This window comes from Galeopterus variegatus, unplaced genomic scaffold (genome assembly GCF_000696425.1).
Source record: "Galeopterus variegatus unplaced genomic scaffold, G_variegatus-3.0.2 Scaffold1811, whole genome shotgun sequence".
In the NCBI taxonomy this organism is placed as follows: Eukaryota; Metazoa; Chordata; class Mammalia; order Dermoptera; family Cynocephalidae; genus Galeopterus; species Galeopterus variegatus.
In genome coordinates, this window is record NW_007727922.1 from 66969 (window position 1) to 92229 (window position 25261).

General features: G+C 34.4%; 1 protein-coding gene across 2 annotated transcripts in view; it reads right to left on the reverse strand.

Moving 5' to 3' along the window:
• HDX (highly divergent homeobox) overlaps positions 1 to 25261 on the reverse strand; it is a 187067-nt gene that overhangs the window by 21422 nt on the left and 140384 nt on the right. For both annotated transcript variants that reach the window (XM_008579108.1, XM_008579107.1), the window contains exons 5-6: positions 21346 to 21492; positions 6634 to 6841 (exon numbers count right to left, since the gene is read on the reverse strand). In XM_008579108.1, the coding sequence (XP_008577330.1) occupies positions 6634 to 6841; positions 21346 to 21492 (355 nt within the window). The remainder of the gene's footprint in view (positions 1 to 6633; positions 6842 to 21345; positions 21493 to 25261) is intronic.

Sequence of the window (25261 nt, forward strand, 5' to 3'; positions counted from 1 at the left end):
AAACTCACATATGAGTACATAGAGAATTCAACTTCAAAATATTCAGGAAAACCTTACCATAGTTTAAATGCAACGTCCACTATAAATCCAATTTAAGTGGATTGTTTTGTCCCCTTCATTAGATTTTTCAAAAATAAATTTTATAGTGTATATTTAAGTTATACATCATGATGTTATGATGTTATAAGATACATATATATATATATGCAGTGAAATGGTTACTATAGTGAAACAAATTGACAGATCCATCATATCTCATATCATTAATCATTTTTTCCTCCTGTGGCAAAATCAGCTATAACCTACTCATTAAGCAAAAAGCCTGAATACAATATAATATTATTAACAACAGTTTTAATGTTTTGCATTAGATTTTTCGACTTATTCATCCTACGTATTTGCAACTTTGTATCCGTTGACTTACATCTCCGCATTTCCTGTCTTCCACCCCGATCCTGGTAGCCACTGTTTTATTCTCTCTATATTTGACCTTTTCTCCCCCCTGCCATTTGCCACAACGTGGATGGACCTGGAGGACATTATGCTAGGTTAAATAAACTGGACATAAAAAGAAAAATATTACATGATCTCACTTATATGTGGAATCTAAGAAAAAAAGGTCAAATTAAATTTTTAAAAAAGAATCGTTCTTAGATAGAGGAAACTTTACCTATTCATTATTTAGACATTTGAAATCATGGGCGTTCAGCAACTAAATGAAGTGAAAGGAGGGAAATGTGTCATCAGCTTTAGTTGCAGAGCTGGTATTATTACCTAGCTGGTGGCCTCAGAAATAGGGGTTATAATTATTCCTCAACAAGAACATTACTGATACCATTCCTTGCAGGTTTGCCTTTTATTCCTGTTCTCACTGGCTCATAACTTTGTTCACACTTCTGCTTTACTGGTAACATATTCATAGATGGTTTCATTATTTTAAAAGGTTTAAATAAAACTAGAGGATTTCTAAAATAAACGGGTGCGAAGTGACACAGTTGAATATCATGTTTTCTTTTGCTTACAGATAGCTTAGAAGTTAGCGAAAGTTTGAAAGATAAATACTGTCAATGTGTCTGGTAATTCCTCAAGAAAAGCAGCTTTACTAATTGGAAAATAAACAAATAAGTAGAATTACTAATCAGTGAAAGCTCTAGAGGGCTTTCTATCTGGTGGCTATATGCTCACATCAAGTAACTGTAAGCACAGTTATCTTTCAGGTACACACCTACATAATAGATACAGCTGAAAAAGAGGGTTTCCTGTAAAGTTTAATGCTATATATGTTAATTGCTCACATACTTTTTGCTTTTCCGAATAGTAAAAATCGTTATTGCTCAACCATAAATTTATTTTGGTAGACACAGAGCTTGAAATTAAGGAGCTCATTCATCCCACTGTTACTTTTGCTAGAGTTGGCAGTTGTGGGAGGGGTGAACCCAAGTAGCTTTTTCTTTATCAATTCCAACCACACCTCCTTACTCTTCACCCCCACACAGGGGAAAGGAAAGAAAATGAGAGCAGGGAAGGTGGGAGGTGTAAGGTGGAAGTTAGAGGTAAGACAGAAGCTCTGTATCAGGAAACTATCTACCCTCTCAGCAACAAAAGAATGGAGTTGAAACTGCTAAAACATAAGCAACACTTTCTGTTGACTCTGGTTAAACCTCCCACTAACTGTGTTTTAAAAAATAATCCTTGTTTTTGTTGGTACATATTTTACTAGAAAATTTTAATATGATTTTTAATTGATTTTTTAAACATGTAACATGTAAGCCCTGACTGAAAGATATTTTTTCCCTTCTTAGACATATAAAAGATTCTAACCCTATTGAATCAACAGCCACATTATAAGGATTCTGAAGTCTAGTTAGGTTTTTGAAATAGTATGGTCAGCTTTTCTGATTATTCTCTCTATATCTCTAAGATGTAATTAATAAAAATACCAAAGTGGACATGCACTTAACTACATTTTTATAAACTGAAAAAGAATATGGTTAGCATATTTTAAAGATATGACTTTAATCTAGGCCATATGATACAATTCACTTAATCATTACAAAAGGATCACACAGTCAGACCAATCAGATTAGTATTCTCCATCAGCAAAATGAGGAAGAGAAAACTGTACAAAAAAGGGGCTCTTTTCAGTGTTTGAAAATGCTTTTATGCTTTTCTGTTGCAATTTCTGATGAGAATGAAAATGTTACCATGCAGCTTTGAAAAATAAGACACCAAGAGAAATTCTAGACAATTGCACTTCTCATCAAGTGTTTTTTCATTCATGCATTAAATTCTCTCCCTCTTTTTTTCTCTTTAGGTCTTGATTACTATGCCAGCTGTCTAAGAGAACATGTTATTAAATGACAAAGGATGCCAGTGTAGGAGCAGTCAGTGGTCCATTAAAAGTAGACGGTTAAAGTGACCTTTAAAATTAACTTTCACTTTTTTTCTGTTAACTACTTATTTTCTAAAATTCTCTTTCAGGTGGGGAAGTGGGAATCTAGGGAATGAAACTCCATTTAGGGGCTTCTGTACTTTCCTTTATTAGAATATTTCCTTGCAACTCTCCTACCCACCCACAGAAACACGCAAATCCGTATTTCTCCACTATCCCCCAACTAGCTGCCAGTTATCAGGCTTTAAAGATCCATTCACAAATCCCTGGGAATATCCAAGTATCTCCAGGCAGGCACACACAATTTTGTAAAGATTAACAGATGACAAAATGGCTTAATGGAAATGGCGCAATGCTTTTTTCTTGACGGTTTTAAAATCTGCCTCGCAGTTTTTCTGTACACTAAATTCTGTTATCATCTTCATCAATATCCATAACAAATGTTGAGAGAGAGACAGAGATAGGAAGAGAAAGAGAGAATTGAATATTCACATTGATAACCTTTCAAACACCTGGTCTTAAAATAAATGGCCCTCTCAGTACTAACAGCTTTTCTTTCCCGTTCATTAGTCATTCTACTGCAATCTGCTTGCCTCCCCCACTCCATGCAGTTAATTGCTTTTTCAAAGAACGTCTCAAACACCCAATTCAATAGCTTCTCATTCTTCTTATTACTCAGTCTCTATGAGACCACTGAAATAATGACCTGTCTTCATTCTGAAGTCTCCCTCTTTCCTTGGTTTTAGTAATAGCATACTTCCCTGGTTCTCCTGCTTCAGAAAGTTTCTTCAATGGCTTTTCCCCCTCCTTCAGCCTTCAAATCTGAATATTTCTCAACACACAGTTCTTGTCCATTGTCCTTTTTTGTTTTTCTTTTCTCACTTAACTAAGTCTCCTATTTCTATGGCTAGATATTTTTGGCCTCAATATAGGTAACTCCCATATTTATTTTCATGTCTTAAGCCCTCTTCTGAGTTCCAAACCTTTATTATCCAAGGGCCTACTGGAAAGCTCTACATGGGTGTCCTGCCATCATCTAAAATGCAATACGTGCAAAATTGAATTTATCTTCCTACAATATCTTATCCATTTAATGTAATGACAATAAAAATCTTGAATAAATTTGGGGGGGGATTGGAAAAAATGTATGACTAAATAATTTTAAAGTTCATCTAGTAGAATCAATGTGCTACAAGAGAAGAATAATGATAATGAAAGTCCTACCAGATATTGAGACATTTTATAAAGCCATCGTTGTAAATAAGCAGATCAATGTAATATAACAGGAGGTGCAGAGTTTAACTCACATGTTTATGTCTGCACCTGTGTATGTTTATATGTAAACATGCATATATATGTATGTATATTTGATAAAAAACTACACTTAAACTCACCAGAAAAAGAAAAAGTATTCAACAAATAGTGTAGGTACAGTAGATTAAACATTTGGAAAAATAAAATTAGGTATTTTTCTCACACATCTTAAAGCAAAATCAATTCTAGGTGAAATAAATATCAAATTGTAAAAATGAAACCATAAAAATACAAAAAAAATTCTTACAAAATTATGATGCTTTCATTCAATAGAATATTTAGAATAAAGTTGACTGAGTTTTCTAAAAAAAAGAAAAAAGAGCTCAATAAACATCTGTTGGATGAATGAATGATTTCCCATCTAATCATGTTGGCCATTGAACTTGAGAAGGATCATAAAACCCGAAGAAATTAACTTTCCTGTGCTTGCAATCGTTTTAGCAATAACAATGATGAGCTTGTTTAAAGCAAAGCTATTTTCCACTTCTCAATTTCTAAATAATACAAACTAAGATCTTCAAGGTCATCTACACGGTGTGTAGTGCTAAAAATAAGCCAAAATGCAAGGCCTTTGCTATTATTCATAATAACCAAAACTTGGAAGCCACCCAAATGTCCAATAGCTGGTAAATGAATACAAAATTCAGGCACAGGTACACTAAGAAATGCTTCTTTGCAATCGAAATGAGAGAACTATTGACACATACAAGGATATGGATGAATCTGAAAAACATTATGCTACATACGAGAAGTCTAACATAAAAAACTGCATACCATAAAATTCTATTTATATGAAATTCTAGAAAAAAAAAGCCATAGTGACAGAAAGCAAATGAGTAGTTGCTTGAGGTCAGGGGTTGGAGGGAGAATTAAGTACAAAGGTGCATGAGGAAACGTTTTGGAGGAGGACTGTCCCATATATTTTTCATTATATATATTTAAGGTGTACAACACGATGTCTTATATTAATATACATAGTGAAATGATTGCTACCATATAGCAAATTAACATATCCATTTTCTTATATAGTTACCTTGAGTGTGTGTGTGGTAAGACCACCTACAACCTACACTCTTCACAAATTTTAGTATGCAATACAATTGATTGTGGTGGTGGTCACATGCTTGTGTACAGTTCCAAAAATTCATTAAACCGTATACTTAAGATTATTGAATTTTACCATATGTGAACAATACCCTAATAAAATAGAAGGAAAAAAAGTACAGGGGTATATTTACATAATTGCAGTACAAGGAAGGACTCTACAGTCTGACCTCAAAGTCAGAAACCATAAAGGAAAATATTGGACAACAAGAAAATTGACAAACAAAAATTCTGTTGACAAAGTAGATTTGACAACATGAAGATTACAAAATTGTAGCTAGATAGGAAGAATAAGATCTATTGTTCTGTAGTACTGTAGGGAGAATACAGCCAACAACAAAGAGGATGTTGAATATTCCCAACAAAAAAATGTGACCAATGTTTTAGGTGATGGATATGCTAATTACCCTAATATGATTATTTGCACAGTGTGTAAATGTACCCAAATATCACATCGTACTCCATAAATATATACAATTATCATTGGTCAATTAAGAAAAAATAAATTAAATAGAAAAAAATAATTCAGAGACAGAAATAGATTAGAGGTTACCAGAAACTGAGGGGAAAGAATAATGGGAAGTTATTGCTTAATGAGCACAGAGTTTATGTTTAAAATGACAAAAAAGTTTTGGAAATAGATAGAGGTGATGGTCACAAGGCATTGTGAATGCAATTAATTCCATCCAATTGTATGTTTTAAAATGGTTAAAATGGCAAATAATGTTATATAAATTTTAACACAATAAAAAATAATTTAAAAATTACAAACAAAAATTCTGATACCAGAAAGCACCATAAGAAAAATTAAAAGGCAAAAAATAAACTGGAAAATAGAGTGTTAACATTCCGAACAGGACTCAGTAAAACGAAAACAAACAAAATGATCAAATGCATGATTTTCTCTGTTTCTCAATCACAGATGCAAAAAGACTATATAATGCATAATTCTATTTATATAAAATGACCAAGAAAGAAAACCTTAAGATAATCAGAAAGCAGACTAGTGGTTGCCTACAGCTGAGGGTGAAAGAAAGGACTGACTGCAAATAGGGTCAAAGGAGTTTTCTGAGTGATGAAAATGATCTAAAATTGGATTTTAGTGATGGTTGCACGACTCCATAAAATTTTGTAAAAATCATTGAATTCTACATTTACAATGAATAGATTTTATAATAGGTAAATTAAATCTTAAAAATGTTAATAAAACAGGTGTCAGAAGAGACCTGTTTCTATACTGGAAGACAAATGAAATATACTTCTCATGGACGAAAGGCATAATTTTATGGTATTATTTGAATTCTCATTTAGGGAAACATTGAGAGGTATTATAAAGATGATCTAGTCTCATTCTCTTTTGCAGATAAAAAGCTAAATCTCAATGAATTGAATGCTTTGTCTGAAGTCGTTAAATAGGTAGTGAAAAAGCTAGGACTTGTACCCAGCCTGACTACTAGCCAGGTGTTCGTCATATTGTGCCATACTCTCTTTCCTAACAGTATGTTTATGATGCTCTAACCTAAACTGACTAGAATTCCAATAAGAAAAAGATAATTATTTACTTAGTTGTAATTTTTGAATTGTTGTAATAACCAACATTTCTAAATGTGGGAGATCGTTATTGTGGTAGATGAATGTTCCTTGTGATGACTTGATGTGGGAGACGGTTTAGGTGGAGGCATTAAAAATGAATCTATTTCTTTTCAAATGCTCGGCCAAATGTTTTGAAGATTCTAGAGTTGAAGTGCAGTGAGCTGAAAAGCAAGTAAATGATGCATCAAATTTACAAAGGTTGTTATTAGGAGGTGTGGCATATAAAGTACCTTGAGAGCTTCCTTCAGACAAACAGATGGATGCTTCATCATTTCTGTCATTATCCTCTCCCACTTCAGGCCCAGCTTCCTCTCCTGGTGTGAGTGCAGACAAAGAACCAGACTCAGACTGCTCAGAGAAATCAGCAGGGCCTCCTCTTGGAGGTGGAACTTCAATCCCCATTAAACGATATTTCCTTCTTCGATTCCCAATCCATGTCTTTATGAGAGAAATACAAGAGGAAGTTTTGTAAACATAGAAAACTCAGATGTTATAGTCATTAAAATAATGAATGGATGCTGCATAAAATGATTAAAAAGAATAAATAGTTACATAAAATAATGACATTTTTATTACGTCAGTAAGCTAAAAAAAGTCTTTAATATATTTTATTAGCTGAAAGAGGATATTTATCTAAATATTCAGACTTTCAAGCAACATGAAGTCTATTACAGCTTGCTTTTGTTACTATTTTTGTTTTTGTTTCCAGAGAAAACAATTCACCAAATCTTTCAAAAGAAAAATAAATTGGTTCTTTTTCTAAAAGGAGCTAGGCATACAGCTATAACTGTATTTCGTATCACATTTTTGATCTTGCTAGTTCTAGGTGAAAATGTGCCCTCTATTGATGTTGGCTTCATAATGGTTACCTTGATATTTCAAAGATTTTAAATTTTCATTTTTGTTGGATTTAGAACCAATTTTTAAAACTTTTCACACTGGAATATTTTAGAGGCACAGGAAATCTCAAAGATAGGGTTTGTTTGTTCTTCATTCCATTTCCTCCAACTTAAGTCTTACATAATTATAGTACAATATCAAAAACAGGAAATTGATATCGTACAACGTGTGTTTAGTTCTATGTTCATTTATCAAACGATACCACTTTTCTTCCCACTGTCCCTAATCTCTGGCAACAACTAATCTGCTTTCCACTTCTGTAACTGTGTCTTTTCGAGAATATAACATAAATGGAATCATACAGCAAGTGACCTTTTGCAATCAGCTTTTTTCACTCAGCATAATTCCCTGGAGATTCATTCAAGTTGTGTGCATCAATAGGCCATTCCTTTTTATTGCTAGGTAATATTCTGTGATATGCATATACCAATGTTTGTTCAACCATTCACCTGTTGAAGGACACTTGTATTGTTTACAATTTTTGGCTATTCAAATAAAGCTGTTATGAACAATCACGTATAGTTTTTTGTGCAGACATAAGTTTTTATTTCTCTAGGATAAATGCACAAGAATGCAATTTCTGGGTCATGTAATCACATGTTTTAAAAGAAACTGCCAAATTGTTTTCCAGAGGAGCTGTGCCATTTTACATTCCTGTCAAAAATGTATGAGAGATCCAGTTTCTCAGTATTCTTGCCAGCATTTAGTATTATCAGGTTTTTTTTTTAATTTTGCTGTTTTCATAGTGTGTATTGTGACAGCTCATTGAGTTCTTAATTTGATTTCCCTAATGGCTAGTGATGTTGATCATCTTTCCATGTGCTTATTTGCCATCCATACATCCTCTCACGACTCTTCATTTTGTAATTGAAGTGTTTGTTTCTTTTCACTGTTGACTTTTGCGATTATACCTTCTACACATGTGTTCTTTGTCAGATGTGATTTGCAAATATTTTTTTCCCAGTCTGTAGCTTGAATTTCTATCCTCTTGATATTTTTCAGCATAAGCCTAAAACTACTTAAAAAATAAAGTATATTAATTTTTTAAAATGATTTCAAAAGTAAGTTCATTGAAAAGAACAGTAAAATTGACAAACAACTAGAAAGACTGGCAAAGAAAAAAGAGAGAATTTACAAGTTACTAACATCAGGAATGAACCAGGGAATATCACTGCAGAATTTGCATCCATGACAAGGGTGATAAAGGAATACTACAAACAACTACACAAACAAATTTGATGATTTAGATGAAATGAACCAATTCCTTGAAAAGTGCAAACACCACAATATAAAATAGGTTACTTGGATTTTTTTTTTTTTTTTTTTTTGGCAACTGTCCAGTATGGGGATCTGAACCCTTGACTTTGGTTTTATAAAACTGCACTCTAACCAACTCAGCTGATTGCATTTTGTAAAGATGAGCATACTATTTATCCTGATTTGATCATCACTTATTGTACACAGGTATTGATATTCAGCTCTGTACCCCTCAAATATGCATAATCAATTATGTTTCAAAAAATAAGTAAATAAAATAGATTACCTGAGTAGCCCTATAATTATTAAGAAAATTTAATTCATCATTAAAAACTTCTCCAAAAGTGAAATCTCTAAGCTGCCAAAACCTATAACTAACATCATGCTTAATGGGGGAAAACAGAATGATTTCCTCCTAAGATTGGGAACAAAACAAGATGTCCACTCTGGCCACTCTTAATCAGCACAGTACTGGAGGTTCTAGCCCATGCAATAATTTAAGAAAGGGAAATAAAAAATATACAGATCAAGAAGGAAGAAATAAAACTCTCCCTATTTGCAGATTACATGATAGCCTATGTAGAAAATCCCAAGGAATCTACAAAAACACTGTACAACTAAGAAATGAATTCAGCAAGTTCTCAAGATACAAGATCAACATACAAAAAGTCAATTGTGTTTCTGTATAGTAAAAATGAACACATTGAAACTGAAGTTAAAATTATAATACTATTTCAATCACTCAAAAAATCAAATTCTTCAGAGTAAATCGAACAAAACATGTACAGTACTTGCATGTTGAAAAGTACAAAACACCAATGAAAGAAATCAAAGTAGCTCTAAACAAATGGAGAGGCATTGTGCTCACGGATTGAAAGACTCAACATACTAAAGATGTAAATTCCCCCCAAATTTATATACAGGTTTAGCATAATTCCTATCAAAATTCTGGCAAGATTGTTTTGTAGATATAGATGAGATAATTCTAAAAGTCATATGAGAAGGAAATGAGTTAAAAAAGAATAAAGAAGGAATCCATCTACCCAGTTTCAAGACTTATTATATATACCTGCAGTAATCAAGACTGTGTGATATTGGCAGAAGGATAAACATAGATCAATGGAACAGAATAGAGAACTCATAAATAGTCCCACACAAGTATAACCAGCTTACCTAATTTTTGACAAAGGTGAAAAAGCAATTCAATGAGGGAAGGGTAGTCTTTTCAAGAAATGATGCTGGAGCAATTGGATATCCACACGAAAACAAAAATGGGCCTCAGCCTACATCTCACACCTTATACGAAATGGAACTCAAAATAGATCACAGATGTAAACGTAAAAAATTAAACTATGAAACTTTTAGAAGATAACATGGATATATATAGTTTAAAAGTAAAAAGATAGAATGCAAACAAGAATCAAAAGAAAGAAGTGGATCTATTACTATCAGGTAAAGTAGATTTTAGAGCAAAGAAAAGTACCAGGGACACAGAGGGACATTATACAATAAGTTTGTACTTCATGTATTTTCTATCCTTTTACTTTCCTTTCACTTTTTTATCACTTTACATATATTATTATATTTTAGTTTATTGTATACAGCATAGTGTTGGGTCAACTTTAAAATCCAATGTGCTTGAATTTAGACCATTTAAATTTAATGCAATTATTGTTATGCTAAAGCTTAAATATGTCATTTTATGTGTTGCTTTCCATTGTTCTTTGTGTCTTTTTCTGTTTCTGCCCACCCACGCACTTCTGTGAGCTATTTGAACATTTTTTTATATTTCTGTTTTTATTTATCTGTAGAACTTTTCTGTATCCCTTTGTGTAATTTTTAAGTGGTTGCTCGAGGACATCTATCTATCTACCTATTTAATCTTATGGGACTGTCACAAGAGGGTGAAAATCTAGGTTCTCCACTCCATTGACACCCACTGAGGGAGGGCTTCTTTTTACTCCTAGGTGGATTTTGGAATCCAAGATCTCCACTGGGCTTCCTCTGAAAACACCCCAAAGAAGAGGGGAAGGGCTCCTGATTACTTCTAGTTGGGGGAGGGTGAAAAGTCTTCCACTGACATGGCAGGGGAATGGGAGGGGAAAGAGCTCTCCACTCTTTCTTCTCTGACACCACCTCATCAGTGAGTATTTGGGGCATCTAGTTGTACCCCAACCTGTATATTCTTTTCTGTGTTATTTGGATAGAGAGGTTACAATTTAAACATTTTCTGTCTTGCTAAGCTGCCTTTTCCTGGTTCTCTGGCTAGAGAACTAGGACTTTTTTTTTCTTTTTTTGCACCTATTTATATTTCCGGGTTGTCATCTTTTCCAATATCTATTCTGGGGTATATGAGGCAAAAAGAAAAAACAGGGAACTCACCACTGTGTGAGTGTCATTCCTTGAATCCCATGGTCCCTAGCAGGTGTGACTTCTTTCTACCTTTCAGAGTCTTCTTATGTTTGCTTTTTATATAATGTCCAGGGATTTTAGTTGCACTTAGTGGGAAGAATATGGAAAATTACATCTACTCCATGTTTTTGGAAGCAGCAGTCTAAAATCAGTTTCATTCTCAAGTTTCTAATGCAGTTTTTGAAAAGCCCATTTTATATGGCCAGAATTGGTTAATTTTCTAGTTTTTCCATGCCAATCTACAAAGTAGATTCTCATGCCAATTTACAAAGTGCAGGAAGAATTCTTAAAACATACAGTGTAGAAAGCCATTAAATAACATTTTATAATTTCAGCTCCAAATTTAATTATGATACTTTCTTCTTATACTAGATAGAATTTCTTCTGTACAACAAGGCCTACATAAATACAAAGCCACCTTAGATACTTTCTAATGTAAAGAAAAAAAAAAAAACACAAATGAAGTTAATTTTATACTTGGTAAGTTTTTTTTTGTTTGTTTGTTTTTAAATTTGCAGGGCAAAACAGAAGAACTACTCAGTCCAAGGAAACTAATTCTTCTTTATATTTGTTGGAGACCATTTTCCCTTCAAAGTCCAGAAATATAGTATCTTGGATGTATTTAGCATTCAATACTAAATGTGAATGCTGAAACATATGGATTATTTTGTAGACTCCCAAGTGAAAATTACCCAGTCAAAAAGAAAAATATTTACAGATATTAATTTTCCTACTTTTGCTTAACTTCCCCCATAGGAGAAATATTAGTTTAAAGAGTACAGATCCATTTCAATTTCCTGTTACATTGTCTCATTGAAAACTGATTGCCTGACTCTGAAAAAGCAAAGGACTGCAAATTTTTATTAAAACTCCTTTAAATTACCATGTACTTCACATATTTCCTATCTGTGAATACTGATGCTTATCAAATTGTAAACACAGAATCTTTTCTTATTTACAATAACCCTAGCCACCAATGCTCATGAAAATGACGGTATAAACAGAAAGAGAAAGAAACCAGTCTCCCTAGGATGCTTCTTGTCTCATTTGGGTCATAAAAACTGGAGAAGAATAAAGAAAAAGGTAAGCAGAAGTTGCTATTTATCTTAAACTTCTTTCTCTTTTGCACCCTTCTTGGGAGAAATGAGTGATTATAGAATGTGCATTGATGAAGGTAAAACATGTGATATGAATATTGAAAGTATGTGAGGTTTTATTGCATAATAAGGTTAAAATATTTCCTCTTTAGATACACCTCAAAACTGGAAGGCATTGGGAAAATAATTCAAAATGTAATTACAATGCTAATAATTTTATTACAATTTTACAGAATCTTAGAAGTTGGAATTCATCTTAGAAGCTGCTGTGGTCCGAATATTTGTGTCCCTCCAAAATAATATGCTGAAATCCTGACCCCCAAGGTGACAATATTAGGAGGTGGGGGCTTTGGGAGGTTATTAGGTTATGAGGGTGGATATCTCATAAATGGGATTAGTACGTTTATAAAAGAGACCCTGGAGAGATCCCTCACCTCTTTTGCCATGTGAGATTACAGGAAAAAGGCAGCTGTCTAGGAAGTGGGCCCTTACCAGATACTGAATCAGCCAACACCTTGATCTTGGACTTCCCAGCCTCCAGAACAATGAGAAATACATTTCTTTTGTTTATAAGCCAACCAGTTTATGGTATTTTGTTATAGCAGCCTGTGATGGTTAATTTCATGTGTCAATTTGACTGGGCTAAGGGATGCCTCGAGAGCTGGTAAAACATTATTCCTAGATATGTCCATGAGGTTGTTTCTGGAGGAGATTAACATTTGAAGAGGTAGGTTGAGCAAAGAAGATAACCCATACCAATGTGTGTGGGTATCATACAATACATTAAGAGCCTGAAGTTTCCATCCCATCTTTGCATAAAAACTTCGGAAATATGGAATATACCACTCTGCAAGGTTCCCCAGTTCAGTTTTGGGCAGTTTTTTCAAAATGCTCTTTCATAAACCGAATCAATGTCTATTGTCTTATTTCTTCTAGGTATTGTTTCCAGTTCTTTGCTCTGGATTCTCTTCACCTCAAATCCCTCTTTTACATTCCGGCTATCAAATATGCAAAAGGTAATTTTTTCTCCATTTCTAACTGAACACCCCTACTTTGAAATATTTAGCTTTTCAGCAATTTTATATGACCCATGGGCAAGTTATTTTATTACTCTGGGCCTCGGATTCCTTATGTGCAAAATTAAGAACTGCTTTCCAAATCCATTTCTTGGATAATAAATGTCTCTCCAGGGTAGTCATAAATCCATAGAAAAATACCATATCTTCTCAACCAGAACACCTTATAATCTAGTAAATGTATAGACAATAAACAGACAAGCAAATATAACTTTTGACCAAATGTTACAAAGAGAAAGAACCAGCTAGAATAGTCACAATGACATAGTGCAGTGAAGTCTTCTCCAAATTCACCTGATCATAAGAATTATTGGAAGAAAGGAAATATTTAGACTTCCAGGTCTTTCCTTGCAAATCCTGATTCAGGAGGTCCAGGGTGGAGTGATCTGCATTTTTAAGAAGTATTCAAGATAATTCTAATGATAAAGTACATGCTGGTGAAGTGGAACCGAAAATAGTGTTAGACTGAGAGTAAAGAGACCTGGTCTCTAACCACTGACTGGCTGTGTGATCTTGGACAGGCCATTCCTCAGTCTGGCCTTGTTACACACACACACACACACACACACACACACACACACACTATTATAGTATATACATATAAGTGTATATATTTATACTATATATGCACACATATACATACATTTATATATAAATATAAATATATATATAAATATATATATACTAAGGGCATTGAACTCAATCTTAAGGTGTCTACCAGCTTTGAATCAATATTTATAATAGTCATATAATATATAATAGAGTTTACCATGGAATTAAAAAACACTGATCTTTTTAAAGATATTTCAAATCTAGCTATGCTTCTTTGAAAATGAATACCATTTAATATGTAAAAACATGCATCTGTCTTCCATAAAACTTATTTGCCTTGCAAAATATATTTCAAATATCCAAACATGTGTTCTTCATGCAAATATTTGACCACACAAGAGTACATTTTGACATATATCCACTATAACCCAAACACAGATGGAAAGGGCAGGCCTTAAACTGAATTGTAGCAAGACAAGGGAGGGAACTAACTTTTACTGAGGAATTACAGTGCTTCATACTTATTATCCACATATAATAATAATTCCTCAAAACAGTCTTCTGATATATTATCCCCATTTACTGATAACTGAAGCTCAGAGACTTTAAAACTTTCCATCATGCTAAATTGCAAGTTCCTTGGGAGAGCTGTGTTTCTCCCAAGGCACCTAGAAGAGTTCTGGTGCATTATAGGCATTCAATTTACCTTTGCTAAATGGGTAAGTCAGTACATAATAGGCCCTAAACTGAGAATGACATTTCAACTCAAAGAAATGTATGTACATAATTAATAGTACTTAACAAAGTCAAAGGAAAAATATGCCAAGTTTGTTTCCTAGGCTTCTTATAAGAAATAATAAAGAAAAACAAATCTAAAATTTTCAAATTATACCACAAGTAATAATTAATTAACTAGAGATTCTTAGGCAAAGTTCATTTTGGTGATCAGAAGGTCTATGAGATTTAAAAACATGTAGTTTCTCCTGAAAACTCAGTAATATATTTATGGGCAAACATACTGTTCTTTAGTGTAATGTAACAAATATTATAGAAGAGATCCTCTACAGCCCATCACCTCTTCAAATTTTCTCTCTGTCATGATCATGCTGACAGGTTGGAAAATCAATAGAAACAAAAGGATAGAAGCAGTCCTCTATTCTTTCATGTAGTGTGAGTTTTAGCTAATCTCAAACAAGAAGAAAATGGTATCACTTCTTTCTCCTTTTTCTTAACATTAGGACATTCTGTAGGGATAATAAACTCTGCACACAGTAATGGCTGAGTGAGGGCCCTGATATCAACGGTTTTGGCTATTTTTTATAGTATGTATGTTAGGCCGTTTTCTGTCACTTATCACAGAATACCTGAAACTGGGTAAGCTGTAAGGAAACAGAGTTTATTTCTTACATTTTTTTGTGGCTGGGAAGTCCAAGGTCCAGGGAGCGCACCTGATGAGGGCCTTCTTCTTGGTGGGTACTCTCAGTAGAGTGCTGAGACCAGAGTCCTGAGGTGGCACAGGGTATCACATGGCAAGGAGTCTGAGAGGGTATATTAATGTGCTCACTTGCTCTCCTTATAAATCCACCAGTACCACTCAGCCATTAACCAATTAATTCATGAATGGATTAATCCATTTGTGAGGGTATAGCCCTCATAATCCAATCAACTCCCAAAGGCCCCATTTTTCAACACTGCCACACTGAGGATCAAACTTCCATATGAACTTTGGAAGAGACAGGTATTCAGACCATAGCAATATGCCTACAATCCCTTGATATCAGAGAATTCTAGCCAGGAATCCTGGGGATATCTTATTTTTCTTTGGAAAGAGTATATTTTTAAAGACACTGTCCCTGTTTCCCCTCTATTGTAGTATGGGGGTCTCAAAAGAAGCCCTATGGCTGTCTACAGAGCTTGAAAGCTGCTGTCATGGCACAAGGTACTTATTAGCCCAGTGGCATATTAAATTTAAAAAAAAAAGAAAAACTCAGTAGAAAAGTCGGAAGATAAATTTGGAAATATCTTACTAAAAGTAGAACAAAAGGACACACAGATTGAAAACGGAAATCTGAGAGTAACAGTTGCATTCCAGGCACAGAGATCAACCAATCCAGATTAGAGCAGATCAAAAGATTCGAGGAAAGATTTCCTCAAGATAATGAACTTGTTATACTTTCAAATGTGTATGAATGTATTGAGAGGAAATATGTACTACTGGGAAAGGGTTTAAGGATAAATTAGTAGTAAATACCTAGAAAATGAAACAAGCAAACATATAAATCTCAGAAACAAAAACTAAGTAAATTGTGTACTACCGGGAAGCAAAATAATGTTATGCAAAAAAGGAAAAAATAGTACTGTGCTATATAATTCAAATGTGTAAAGAATTTACTGAATATGAAACTAACCAAAATTATGGGAGGATAAGGAGAGAGGAAGTATGCATGTAAATGAAAGGATCAATGAAGAGACACTGAAAGAGATCTTTTTGAAGCCATGCATTTTATAGTGAAAAATCAGTAAAACAATGCCTAACATTGAAAAATCAAGAACTAGGGCCGGCCCGGTGGCGCACTGCTACAGTGCGCCGCTTGGGAGCGCGCGGCAGTGCTCCCGCCAAGGGTTCGGATCCCACATACAGACCGGTTCCCGCTCACTGGCTGAGCGAGGTGCGGGCGCAATACCGAGGGTTGCGATCCATTGCTGGACACAAAAAAAGACAAAAAGGAAAAAAAAAAAAAAAGAAAAATCAAGAACTAGCAATATAAACAGATATAAGAGAGACTGCTGGCTACTCCCCATATTTGTCCTCACTTTCTTTCAGAGTAATGGAAGGTTTAGCTGGACATATGGTTGCTCACAGTAAAACTACATTTGCAAATTCCCTTGCAGTTTGTCATGACTATGTGACTAGTCTTTAGCCAATAGGATATAAGTGAGAGTGTCTTATGGCAGTTTCCAAGAGCCCCCTTTAAAAGATAGCTGATATACACCCTTTGCCCCTTCTCCTTCCCCTTCATTGGACCTTGAGAAAAAAGGCAACATCATAGGGATGGCAGAATGAAAGTTGGAAGGCACCAGGGTCTCTGAGGACTTCATAGAGCAGACCTGCCATGCCAGTTGTAAATTGCATACACCTGGACCAATAAATGGAATTGTAATATCTAAGCCAATGTTACTTTGAGTCTTTCTGTTACAGCTAAACCTAATCCTAATTAACACAAAACATGTATCATAGATAGAGGTAAATACCAAAGGAATCATCTAAAAGAGTGGAAAGTGGTTGACTTTGGCTGTTGGAAAATGGGAAGGTGGAAGAGTGAAGAATGTTGGTTTTGTAGAAATTTCTACAGAACTTGACTCCTTAAGCTGTGTACATATAGAACTTTAATTTTAACAAATAAAAATGACAACGACAACAAGAACACATGCTCTACATTTCCCTATTCTTGACTTTTGCTTAGGCTCATATTATGGTCCCACTCCAATTTCTCTTCTGTCATTTATATTCATCTGTCATCTTTCTTGCTAGCCCCTAAGCTCCTTAAAAACAGGAATAATGTCTAATGTATTTCTCTCTCCTTAGTATACACTAACAGATAACAGCATGCTCAGTAAATACAAGATTGAATTTGATTTCACATCTGGCTCCCTACAAGAAGCAGCAATGCTCTGAACAGGTCAGTATTTATTTTAAGAATAGTATTTATTTTGAGAAATCTGTGCTCTACAACTTCTTGCTATATTGATCTTTCTCCATATGAGAAAATACTTTATTTCTTCTTCTAGAAGAGTTTTATGTTTTGTCACCTGTTCTTTAATAGTATCTGTCTCTTGACCTTCTGGGACTATCCTGTACTGAAGACAATTCATACTTGCTTACAAGAGCCAATTGTTAGCATATCTTCTCAGTGTTAAGTTAGACATGGAATCAGCCTTGGTGGGAATCTTTACACCACAGAAATCAGCAAGCACTACAAATAAAGACATTTTTTCCCTTACAGAGCTAATTGTTAAATACTTAAAGCACCACTACTAGCTATATATTTTAAAATGTTTTTATTGAAATATAATTGATTATACGTATTTGTGAAGTACAGAGTTGACTATCAGTATCTGTGTACAATATGTGATGATCAAATCAGGATAGCTGGCATATACATCATTACAAAATGTAAAAGGTAGATTTGTGGTTTTTGCCACAAAACAAGTCTTAATACATTTTAAAAGAATAAGATCATCGAAAATATGTTCTCTGACCATAATAACAGAAGGAAATTTAGAAAATTCACAAATATATGGAAATTAAATAACAGTCTCCTACATAAACAATGAGTAGAAAGAAATATCACAGGAAAATTAGAGAGTACTTTGAGATAAAAATCAAAGCTCAACATATCAAAATTTATAGGATGCAGGGCTCATGCTGTGCTTAAAGGAAAATTTATGCTCATAAACACCTATATTAAGAATAAGAAAAATCTCGGGCCGGCCCGGTGGCGCACTGGAGAGTGTGCTGCTTGGGAGTGCGGCGGCGCTCCCGCCGAGGGTTCGGATCCCATGTGGAGACCGGTTCCCGCTCACTGGTTGAGCGCGGTGCAGGCACAACACCGAGGGGTGCGATCCTGTTACCGGTCAGTAAAAAAGACAAAAAGGAAAAAAAAAAAAAAAAGAATAAGAAAAATCTCAATAGAGTAATGTAAACTTCTACCTGAAGAAAATAGGAAAAGAAGAGCAAACTAAAACAAAAGCACACATAAGTAGGAAATAACAAAGATTACAACAGAAATATAGTGAATTAAGAAATAGAGATAATCAACAAAACCAAAAATTGATTCTTTAAAAAGATAACAAAATTTACAAACCTTTAGATTATCTGAAATTACTAAAATCAAAATAAAGCAGGGGCGTTATTACATTGTCATTTTTTTTTTTTTTGTGGTGGTAAGATTTAGTTTCTCTCTCTTGTTTGCATTTTTATTCTACCAGTGGGTTTTGCTCTTTCTTGTATATTCATGGTAGTAATTATCATTTTTCAGATTCCAGATGCAGTACTTCCTTGAGGATTTCTTGTAGGGCGGGTTGTTTGGTGGTGAACTTCCACAACTTTTGTTTTTCTGGAAAATAAACTATTTTCACCTTGTTTCTAAAGGATAGGTTTGCTGGGTATAGTATTCTTGGCTGGCAGTTTTGTTTTCTTTTTTTTCTTTTTTCTTTTAGTATTTCAAATATATCATCCCATTATTTTCTGGCCTGTAGAGTTTAATTTGAGAAGTCTGCTGGCTAGCCTGATAGGGGCTCCCTTATAGGTGACTTTTTGCTTTTCTCTTGCTTCCTTTAAGAATCTCTCTTTTTCTTTAAGCTTTGCCAGTTTGACTATAATGTGTCTTGGATAGGATATTTTTGGGTTGAATCAATTTGGGGATCTTTGAGCCTCCTGGATCTAAACGTCCATGTCTCCACCTGTACCTGGGAAGCTTTCTGTTATTATTTCATTGAATAGTTTTTCCATGCCTTTTCCTTTCTCCTCCCCTTCTGTAATACCCATTATTTGAATGTTTGTGCACTTATGGCTGTCTGCTAGCACTCTTAGTTTTTTTTTTCATTTTTAAAATTTTTTTTCTTTTTTTTTTTGGTCCACCTGGGTTATTTCAAAAAGACTATCTTCAAGATCAGAAATTCTTTCCTCTGTTTGTTCTAGCCTGCTGCTTAAGCTATTGGTTGTGTTTTTATTTTGTTGAGTGAATATTTCAGTTCCATAAGTTCTGCTACATTCTTTTTAAAGGTATTAATCTCTTTATAAATTTCCTCCTTCACATCCTGGATTATTTTTCTCATTTCATTATGTTGTCTAACTGAGTCTTCTCATATCTCAGTGAGTTTCCTTAAGATTGTTGTTCGGAATTCCTTTTCAGTCATTTCAAGGGTTTCCTGCTCTATAAGGTCTGGTATTTGAGAATTATTATATTCTTTTGGTAGTGTCATATTTTCTTGGGTTTTCATATTTCTAATCTCTATGTTGATGTCTGGTAATCTGTTAGAGGAGTTTCTTCTGTTACTCTGGAGTGGTCTTTGAGGAGAGAGACATCCTTTCCTTTTTCCAGTCTCTGTTGGTGACTCTCCTATGCACTAGAGTCTCTGGTGGGCCACCTGCAGGTTGGCTGTGGCTATGCTGTGGCATCAAGACACTTTTGCAACAGCCGTGGCTGTGGTAGTGACTGTGGCAGGCCACCTGCACAAAAGTGGCCTTTTCATCATTCTTTCTTGCCTGCCCTTGGCTCCTGCCTAAAACTATGGGCATTGCTCTCTTGCATGCTTCTGGGCAGAGAGGGCTGGCTGCCCTCACTGGCTATATCTTAAATCAACATTTTCAAAAGGAATGTAAGCTACTGTTCACATAACTCATTGGTATAACTTTTTATCTATTTTTTATTATGTAATCTGTGAGATGTATTTCAGATCACCTCATGCAATTTTTTTCATATGTTTTTTTTTTTTTCTGGCAGCTGGTTGGTAAGGGGATCTGAACCTTTGATCTTGGTGTTACCAACATCACTCTCTAACCAAGAAAGCTAACCAGCCAGCTCAGACTTCATGCAATTGTTTAAATAGCGTTACTGGGAGATATGTAACACACCATATAATTCACTCATTTAATGTATACAATTAAAAGGTTTTCAATACATTCACAGAGCTGTGCAACAATCACCACTATCCGATTACAGAACACTTTTATCATGCCAGAAAGAAACTCCATACTCATTAGCAGTCATTCCTTATTCCTCCCTATCTCCAATCCCTGGCTATCACTAATCTACTTTGTCTCTACAGTGTGCCTATTCTGGATGCTTCATATCAATGGAATTATACAATATGTGGTCTATTGTGACTGGCCTCTTTCACTTAGCATAATGTTTTCAATGTTCAACCATTTTGTAGTGTGTATCAATATTTTATTCTTTTATATGACTCCGTAATATTCCATTATATGCATATGCCACAGTTTATCCATTCACTAGGTGAACATTTGGGTTGTTTCTAGTTTGGAGCTATTATGGATAATGCTGCTATGAATATTTGTGTACAAATTTTTGAGTGGACATATATTTCATTCTTTTGACTGTACATCTAGGAGTGGGATTGTTGGGTCATAAGTTAACTACCTGTTAAACATTTTGAGGACTGTTTTCCAAAGTAGCTAAACATTTCACTTTCTCACCAGCAGTGTATAAGGGTTCCAATTTCTCCACATCCTGGCCAACACCTGATATTATCTGTCTTTTGTTATAGCCATCACTGTGGGTGTTAAGTGGTATCTCGTTATGGTTTTTATTTCTATGACTAATGGTGTTGAACATCTTTTCATTTGTTTATTGGCCATTTGTATATCTTTTTTGGAGAAATGTATATTCAGATCCTTGGCCTATTTTAAACTGTGTTATTTGCCTTTTCACTATTGAATTGTGTTCTTTACATAGTCTGAATGCAAGTTCCTTATCAGATTATGATTTGAAAAAATTGTCTCCCATTCGATGGGTTATCTTTTCATTTTATTGATGGTATTGGTTGCAGCACCTCATGTTATCTTCAAAGCTTTCATTTATGACACTCATCAACTACAGCATGAAAATTATTGAAAATGCCTTACCCGAACTATTTCACAGTCAACATTTAATTCAGTTGCAACAGCTTCAATTTTCTCTCTACAAACAGAGCCTAGGCTGGTCATGCCATTGTCCCAGTACTTCTTTAGGGTTGCTAAGTCTCGGTCACTGAACTGAGTGCGATCCTGTAGCTGAAAAACACATTTTGAAAAATTAGAATAATAAAAGGAAATAATGTTTTAGAGTGGACCATTGAGGTGAGATGTGCTAGGTTACTTTCAACACATAATAGCAGCTAAATTCATTTCCTAATTCTTACTCTGTGCTCCCCCATATTGAAAATGACCATTTTCATTGTTTGCATTTCCATGATGCAATACAATGTGCTAGGATAAAATGAGTAGAATTTTTTTAACTGATATCAATTAAACAATGTTGGTTTCAAATGGCTTTAATTACACAAATAATACAGGTTAGTTGTAGAAAATATAAATTAATAAGAGAATTTAAAATTACCCACAACTTGGAAATAACACTTATTAACATTTTAATGTATATTCTTTCAAACTTTTTTCTATAATACACATATTCACATTCACACACTACACAGCTAAAAAAACAAAGACAGGATTATATTAGTGTGCTGCCTTTTGATAAATTAATCTAGATTTGTCATACAAATCTAGACATATTTCCTACTAATGTTACAATTAACTAAAATGGTAAATAAGAGAAATGTGAGAAGATAATGTAGACCTAAAAAAATCATATTTATGGCTTTAGAAAGTTTCATAATAAGCCTACTCTTTTTTTTATTAGACTTTTTTAATCCAATATACTTTGGACTTTATATATTGTTTTAATTAGACAACTCCTGGAGGCATCCCTAGGAAGTAAACCAGAAACATGATAGAATAGTGACCTCCATTTTGCTGACAAGGTATCAGGAAAAAAAAAATGTCAAAGGACTCATTAAAGGTCATAGGCAGTCCAACGCAGAGCTAGAAATGGAAATATCTCTGATTTTTTTCTAGCAGCTTTATCCCTGTGATGTCTCCATTTATCTCAAGGGGTGGCAGGAAAATCTAAAAATGAACTTTAATTAAAAATATATGTCCTGCAAAGCCCTGTGTTGTGTGTATGTGTGTGTCTGTGATGAGAGAGAAAGAACCCATGAGAGTGAGTTGGGGACAAGTGTTGCAAAACATGGCATAAGTTACATGATTCGGTAGCTGCCTTCTGCCTATAATGATATGATCTGGTCCCACACAGAAGTTAGATCTCAAATACTTCCTAGACATACACCGCTTTCAACATTTCTTTTAATTGAAATTTAAAATGGAGCCCTCCCCTATATGAGATTTGGGTAAGAGTGGAAAATAATATCTTCAACATATAAAACATGACTTAAATAAAAAGGGTTTCTTTTTATATAAAAATAAAAAGGGTTTTATATAAACCCTTTATATTAAAAGGGTTTATTTATAGCTAAAACTGATGCAATACTGAACAATTTTAAACAAATTTAAATTTTTAAACAAACAAATTTGTGTCTTTAAAGCTACCACCTTTTAAAAAGTATTTTTAGCCACCAGGAGGAAAAGTAACATGTGAATTCTTAGTTTACTACTGACAGGTTGAAGTTAGATTGAATAATTAAAGCATGTCTCTTCATAAGAAATATACTACTTTGTGTGTCTGTGTGCGTGTGTGTATGTGCTGATAAATTTTATTATCAGCTAAATCTGTTTCCCTCTTACTTACAAAAACCCTGATATATAAGTATGAATACTAAATGACATGTTCCGAACAAATGAATCAAGGTATGCCATCTGTTGCTTTGCTTTCCACAGATTTGTTACCCCCTTTCCCCTGGGTGGCAGAGCCGCAAAGGATTACTCAAAGCCCATCTCTTCTAAGCAGTGAGAAGCCCTGAAGGGGTTAATCTCCCAGAACCCTCAAGAGAGAAGCATTCCTTCCATTTGGGAAATTAACTACAAATTGGGGTTCTCTTCCTGCATTTATTCTCCAGACCAGGAAGTTACAGGAAGAGAACATAGGTGGGGTTATAGTTTAACAATATAGGCTGGTAACAGTCAGTAAAACAAGCAAGGTAACATTCCATAATGCAATTTGCAAGAAGTTAAGTCAATCTGCCAACAAAAGCTTGATCTTAGCAAACATTCTCTGTTCTTACAGCAATTTCCCAGTATCTTTACCTATCAGTCAGTAACCTGTCTGTCCTCTGAGCCAGCAGCCTTGCTGTGCTACAATTCTTTATCTTACAACAGAGACTATAACCTGGAGAAAATTTCCTATCTTTTGCAAGGTCAACATTTTATATGTACTTTTAAGAAGTTAAGCTAAACCTAAAACTGGAAGAAACTAGGCCCTGTGAAATATATTTGCTTTATAAATGTAAGTATACTCCACAGCCATCCAAGTTTGTTTATTCAAGAATAACTCTCAAGTTATTTACAACATAAAAAATCACATTGGGTATTCATCCTACATTGATTACACAATAATTGTGAAGCTAAAATACTCAAAATAAAACAGAAAGCAAAATAAATGGTAGTAAGATTCTAGGTAGATTCAAATAATTCATCATAACAGCCAGCATAAATATTCCTATAATTTTTCATTGCACCAAATTCTCCAGTGCAAGCTAACCTACATTACTGTCAGAGTGGAAGGAATAGTGAACAGAACACTGAACACACTCAGCCAATTAATTTGTAATTCCTTTAGAGGACATCCAAAGCTGATTCATTCTTTAAATTGAACTAAATAAAACCTGATTTGATTTGCTAGAAATGTGCTGGGGTCTAAGCATTAGCAATGCTAAAGATGACCTACTACAACAACACCTATTAAGTAGAAGCTTATGGGGAAAGAGCAGTTATTTTTAAACCTCCTAAGAGCATATTTTAACTAAGAAAATAAATAAGTAATAAAAATCAGTTAGCATTAAAACCGTGAATACCTACTTAGAGGGAAAAAAGGTGGACAGTTAAAGGAGAAGGTGAATTTTTCTCTAAGGAAGCCTGAAGTTGACGTCAGTTTTGTCTTTCTATTGGATTCTTGAGCCACTTTCACTTTACAAGACTTCTTGAAGCCTAAACCTCTGGCTGAGGGGTTTAGGCTTCAAGAAGGTGAGGGAGACAGGCAATTATCTTGTTGATATTGTGCATTCCAGTAACCCAGGAAATCTAAGGTGAAACCTAAGCAGTGGCCCAAGTAACCAGATAATTGTGTTGATTTCATTTGGCTTATACTGAAATGCAATAGACAGAAATTTTCTGGCCTTTTCACCAGCCTCAAGGACACTTCTAGAAATTTGGTTCTTTGCTTTTCTCTTCAAAATAACACCAGGTGACAAAACCCTGATATAGGAGGGGTGCCGATTTTCCTGTTTTAAGTATGTATCTTAAGTGAATGTGGAACTGAGCCACACATTAGTACTTAGATAAAACTCCTTTGAAATTACAACTATTAAAATTTTCTAGCTCAACTAACACTTCCCTCAGCTTTCTCACCCAGTTTTCCATTTGATGTTCACTATTCTGCCCTGTCCAGATCATCAGTCCAGACACTAGCCCATACTGTTGAGGTTTCAAACTTGTTTTGTGAAAGTTTTTTCATCTTTCCATTAGATTAAGGACTCCTGAATAGCAGAGATCATGCCCTTTTACTTTTATTTATATATATATTTTTAAAAAGCAATATAAAATAGTCTAATGATCAGAAAGGTATAAAAAAATGAACTACAGTCTTCTCCCTTCCTTACTTGCAAACTTACAATCCTGACACCAAAAGCAAAGACTGTCAGTCATTTCCTTAATAACTTTTTTTTTTTTTCCTTTTTGTCTTTTTTCGTGTCCGGCAACGGATCGCAACCCTCAGTGTTGCGCCCGTACCGGACCGGGACTGGCAACGGGATCACAACCCTCGGTGTTG